Below are 6,017 nucleotides of genomic sequence, written 5' to 3' on the forward strand. Positions count from 1 at the left end.
TGTTCGCCAGCAGCGGAAATATGAACATCCTGACTGCTCAGACAGACCAATTTCTTCACTGAGGAAAGGATGGATGAATGGATTGAAGCTGCGGGGAGCTACTTCCATTAGCAGGGCCTTCTAAAAGCCTACGCTTCACTGGGGATAAAATAAAAAGTCCAAACTTTGACGGTGACCTGAAGGTTTTCATACAGACAGACAAACAGCTGCAGCTTTAAAAGAACTCTCCAGCATTAGAAAAGCTCTGCGTTCCAACCTGCAGGCCTGATGTCTGTTGTATAACTCTGAGTGAACGAAATATTTGAGACGCAGTTTCTTTGCAGGAAGAGCGTTCTTTTAAAAAAGAAATTAACCTCTTTATCAACATACCCCAAAAATTTGCCTTTGTGGAGATAGTAATTCAGTTATTTCAAAACACAGCAGGAAAAGATCCAGGTCTTTTAAGAATACACAAACCAGAGACAAGACTATTTTTATTGAATTCATGACGTAAAGCCACTGATACGTGCCATTGTTATTATACAGTACATTGAAAAGATGTGAAAACTATTTATTCTCTTTCTTCTGAAAGGTTACAGATTGCGTAATGCGTGTGTATTATTTTAAAACATGTATTTGCTGTGAAAATCACTGCCTCTTCTCAGTTTAGGAGAATATTTAAGACCAATTGTATAAGCAAACAAAACTCAAAATGCAGTCAGCTTTTAATCATCACAATCTGCGGTGATTGTGATGATTACATACAGAATGTGAGCTGAAGCAGGCAGCAGAACCTGCTTGTTTTAAGACATCTAAGAAAATGCTTTTTAGATCAGGTGATTTTTTTTTCCTCCTTCAGGAGGAGCAGCTCAGCAGAGTGCAGTTTGTTTATAGGCCTTTGTTACTTATTAATTTTTGTACGCCTGTATCTGGTTCAGTCCTTGATGGTTTCTATGTTTTTGTTTTAGATGCTGAAAAAGTGGAGTGCATCACAGGTATGAAACACAACACACTGCAGCAGCTCCAAAGGGCTGGAGCGAGGTGAAACAGTCCACATTTTTAAAATGAAACGCGCGCAGCCTGTGGAGCTTTGGAATATCAGTGTTTGATTAAATGTTCTGGAGTTATTTAGTAAGTCTAACTTTATTGTCCTTTTCTATCAGTTTGGTATACATTTAAAGTCAACACCAGCTCGTTTAGCACTTTTATTTATATGCTTTCTGTTGTTTCTTACTGGTTCTGGATTTCCTAGAATATCCTGGGATTTGGAGTAAAATGTTTCAAAATGGGTCAAAGTAAAGGGGGGTTTAATAAGGTCTGTGGGAAATTCAGAAACAACAGATTTTTATACAAACAGGTTTTCTTTCACACTTAAACATTCACTTTAGTTAACATCTGGTTTTCAGCCGAACTGGAAACAGACTGAAAAACATTGAAAGCAACACAGAGTTTTCTCCTACCAGTGTTTTTTCAAGATTTTAGACCATTTACTCTAAATCGTGTGCAGTTTACATTAGTGCAGACCATAATCGTACAGGGCGACTTGTGAGGAGAACTTTCTCTTGTGAAAAATGTTTTGTAAATCCAGCCAGCAGCATACAATATGTTGTGAAGGATATACAGCTGATATTTACTGGCTTTAGCTTCCCCTTCAGGCTTTTAAAAAGTCTGAATGATGCAATAAGTCTTAGAAGGTATTAAAAAGTCTGAAATGTGCCTGCTGGAGCCAGCAATGTTGATTTATTAAACGTTTTTGTATCAGATTGCGAGATGTCAGGAGACTTTTCACTAAAACTGTGATTGGTTCATCAGTGGATTGTGCTGCAGGAGGCTGTTCAATCAGCAGCTAAGAAGCTCGTTGTCTTTATTTCAACGAGTGTTGATTTTAGCAAAAAACTTAAAAGGATTGTTGTTGGTTATAACCCATTCGTCCATTTTATGCCAGGATGCATTCTTTTAATTGATTGTATCATTTGAAGTTGTTGTTGCATACTGCTGGGAAGGAGTGAAATGTGATTTCTAGGGCATACCCCCCCCCCTGGCTTTCCATCATACTTTCATACTTTTGCCTGTATGATGGTGAAAATGGTATTGAATTGCATTCAATGTGGTATTAATGATGAATTCAATAGTCTTAAATTTGACTTGACTAGAGCTTTGTAGAATCCCTGCGATATCATCTCAGGTCTTAAACAAAACAAGAATAAAAAAAATAATAATTTAATTTCTCTTAGAAAGACCTCAGAGACGTGATAAAAAAGTTGTGAAGAAATTCAATATTAGAGGCACAGTAAGAATCCTGTTAAATGTTCCAGGGTAAAGTCAAACTTAGCGCTTCTTAATTAGTTTTAGAAGGGTAAATAGTGCCAGATCTTAAAAGGAAAACATTTTGATGTTCCTTTTGATGTAGTATTAAAAAGTAATTTAAAGTTGATGAAAGTCACTCTGTGTGTGTTAATTGTGTTGTACATTTAATGTGTGTGTCAGAGAGAAGATGTGGTCACGACATACAGCCGGTGACGCTGTCTGAGCTAAAGCGGTCCGATCCGGGTCGAGCTCACCACGTCAGAGTCCAGCTGAGATCCTACGAGCCCCGCAGACTTTACCAGGCTCTGAAACTCTACTGCAGCAAGTGTATATCTATGTAGGCTCACACACAAGTGCAACAATATTACAAGACTTATCAGGCTCTCAATGTTTCCTGTAAACTGTAACTCACATGCACATGCAGACGTTATAATTTTACTGCTCCAATCCTGCAGCTCTGCAGGATGTAGACATTTTAGGCGGACTTCAGTGTGCATGTTGGATTTGTAAAATGTAATGAAATGAAATATCTGATTCTCTTCTGATCCTGCACTGTACTGCACTCCTGTTATCTCAGGCACGACGTCCCAGATGATGAACTGGTGGCGGGTCTCTTCTCTGAGGCGTCCGGGGACTCTGGACCCTACAGTCCTCCACCGTGGGCGCTGTCAGGCCGGGTTGATGTCCCTGGAGAGTCCCCACGATCCCCTAACCGAACTCTGAGTGTTCACCTATCCACCCAGCTCATGTCTGAGGGCAAAACCAAAGATCTCATCTTCGTCATGGGTAACAGTCTGAACAGTCAGTAAATGTAAAACTTAAAATGTGAATACCTTTGAAGAGAAAAGATGAAGCATGTTATACAATAATCTTTTGTCATTTTAAAGAATAAAATTTTTATTTTTTCTGCCGCCATCAAACCAACAAAACCACAAAATTCAAGTTCATCCTAAGATCATCATCTTTCCTTCTAACGGAGGTTTGGGTGTTATGCAGGTTCGACCCTGGAGGAAACGTGTCGGCTCACAACCGGCTACCAGAACATCGTCCCTGTGAGGTCATCAGGAGGTCACCTTGCTCTTCTCGACCTGTCTGCACCTTTCCTGTTCAGAGGCAGGAAGAGATACTACGGGTCAGAGATGAGCTTCACTCTAATATATTAACAATTTACAGCTTTATTAAGAAAAGTTTGATTTGGGTTCCATCAGTAAACAATTAGATATGTCAGCCATCTTTCTTATTTTCTGTTATTGTTGCGATGGTATTTGTTGAGTTAAAAAAGTCCAATAATGATATGTTGCCCAAGAAAAGGAATCCCTTTAAATTTGGTTATTAGAGAATAGTGATCCAGATACATACTGAGCAGAACTTTTTACAGTTAAAGATAAACTCATCAGTGCTCTCTGGTAGACAAATAATGTAACAGTGTTTATAAATCATCTCAAACTTATCTTTGACATTTGTAAACTAACATTTACTGTTACCTGTCAGGTGACATATACACTGATCCTGATATATATTTAACAAACTGACATTAACTGATATTTATTATGTATGTAGTATCTAAGAAAACTGGCATTACAGTTCATTTAAAAAGAAAAGTAATCTGGTAGTAGCAGAAATATTAAGCTATTAACGACGTCTTGACATGTGGATCACAACTGGATTTATGCTCCAGTACACAAACAAAAAGTGCAGTTTTACTGAGCTGTTGCTCACACATAACAAAATACGTTTTAGCGAGGAACATGTTCTTGATATTGATTCATCTGCTTCTGACAGTTTCGAAGGCCATTAAGGAAATCTATACGTCAACCAATAACATGCTCACCACAAGGTCCATTTAATCGCTGTTAAGAGGCCGCATCACCTGATCTTCTCAGCAGATGGAGTTGCTTATGTACTTTTTTGTGAGCACTTTAAGGGCTTTTTGTCGATAAGATTGAAAATTCTTTCTTGACCTTGACAAAAATCTCACCACGAAGAGAATATTTTTTGCTGGGGGAGGATTTTTGATACAGAACAGCTACCAGTGGACTTGGTGGTTTGTGTTTCCTGGAAATGCTGTCAAGACAAAGTACGTTACATTTCAAAATAAAGACACTGTATACTTTGCTGGTTGTGAACAGTGATGTTTAAGTATATAGTGAGTGACATGAGCTTGCAGAGATGGCTCGCAGACTTTGTTGAGCCATTGAAGGATGCCTCTTTATGATTCCCTGTGTGTGTTTTAGGTGTAGGCAGTGCTCTGAGGCTGCAGTGAGGGAACCGTCTGCTGAAGGAGTCAAGCTGATTGACGAGAAGATCATTGCAGAAGGTGAGAGTGAGTTTTGTTGGCGAGAAATGCTCTCAACTGCAGCCGCCACAATATTAATCTTATTCAGATTCAGTCCTTAAAACGTCTAAAATCCACAAATCTGAAATTTACACCTTTAAGGTTTTGGTGTTAAAACCAAAATCTTAGCCAGCTGAGCACCTACGCCCCCAGTCACCCTGTGCATGCTACACACCTCTGTTAAACTAGGAGGCTCAGCTAGAACGTCAAACCAACCATTTATATCCACACCAAACATACATCAAACACCAAGCAGCTGAATAAACTTATATCACAACATAATTTGCTCTGTAATCACTACACATGGCTGCAGTTATTCCCGTCCAGATATCTCTCATCTCATCTTACACCGCAGTCCGACCACTCTAGAAAGAAAGAAAGCTCATCTTCAGCTTTGATATGCCGTGAAAAACCCCCAATCTCACAGAGCCGGATGATAATAATAATGACAAACACACCAATATACATACACAGTTACAACCGCTGACTAACTTTTGCCGTATTCGCTGTTTTCTGTGTGTATAAAGATCGCCTCATGCACCATCTTGGTATTGCACAATAGCTGAGGTCTTAGGTTTCATTTCTCTCGTCAACTGAAGGAGAGAAGAAGGGTTGCTTTGGAACAGACGGTCTGCATCGTTGTTTACTGAATCATTTACAGTTGATTAATTTTCGTTAGCTTCTGACGTATCAAAGGAGAATTATGCATCTAGGCCTAATGGTTGAGGAGTTATTACTGATTAATTTTGGGTTTGTTATTTTAGGTGTTTTCCTGTTTCTAATTTAAGGTCTTAAAACGTTCTGACTGGTCACCATGGTAGCGACTTGTCAATCACAAGATAGCCACGCCCTAAAGCCTACCCTGCTGTATTGTCTATTTTCCTCTAAATGGGACCATAATTTACAAAATGAGCATCATACTGTATTGAAGAAGACTTGAAACTAGTGATTGAGACCATAAAGTCATTAGGAATGTGTTTACTGAGGGAATAAATCACGTGAGAAGTAGGGTCATTTTGCCATTAAGTCCAATGCAGTCGGACTTCTTTTTGCAAACAGTGGATTTGCCCCCTGCTGGCCTTTAGAAAGAATGCACGTTTAAGGCGCAGTGGCTTCACTTTTCAGACCCGGAGGTTGCTGCTTGGTTTTCTAACAGGGTGACATAGGTCTTATATTGTACTCATATTGATCTTACTGTAAATTAAACTTGAAACCTTTAGAACCTGTTATTAAAACAAAAAAATAAAGTTGCTCAACTGTTACCCAGGCGCTGTTGTTGTGCTGTTTGTGCTCATCCTGTGATGTCATGTCACGTTGTCTTCAGAGTTTAAAATCTTGCACGTTCACACAGAGTTTTATGTTGGGCTCCTTCTCCTTTCTCCTGATTCAGCAGATT

At 39.1% G+C, this 6,017-nt stretch overlaps 1 protein-coding gene across 1 annotated transcript; it reads left to right on the top strand.

Annotated features, from left to right (window-relative positions):
* Positions 1–947: 947 nt before the first annotated feature.
* Positions 948–4,603, top strand: LOC123965226 (protection of telomeres protein 1-like; the record flags this gene model as incomplete). Its single annotated transcript, XM_046041801.1, has 5 exons — positions 948–974; positions 2,467–2,623; positions 2,864–3,072; positions 3,283–3,418; positions 4,521–4,603. Coding segments are annotated over 5 exons (612 nt in total), but the record flags the coding sequence as incomplete, so codon positions are not given.
* Between the last annotated feature and the right edge of the window lie 1,414 nt (positions 4,604–6,017).

Source organism: Micropterus dolomieu, unplaced genomic scaffold, assembly GCF_021292245.1.
Source record: "Micropterus dolomieu isolate WLL.071019.BEF.003 ecotype Adirondacks unplaced genomic scaffold, ASM2129224v1 contig_8904, whole genome shotgun sequence".
Classification (NCBI taxonomy): domain Eukaryota; kingdom Metazoa; phylum Chordata; class Actinopteri; order Centrarchiformes; family Centrarchidae; genus Micropterus; species Micropterus dolomieu.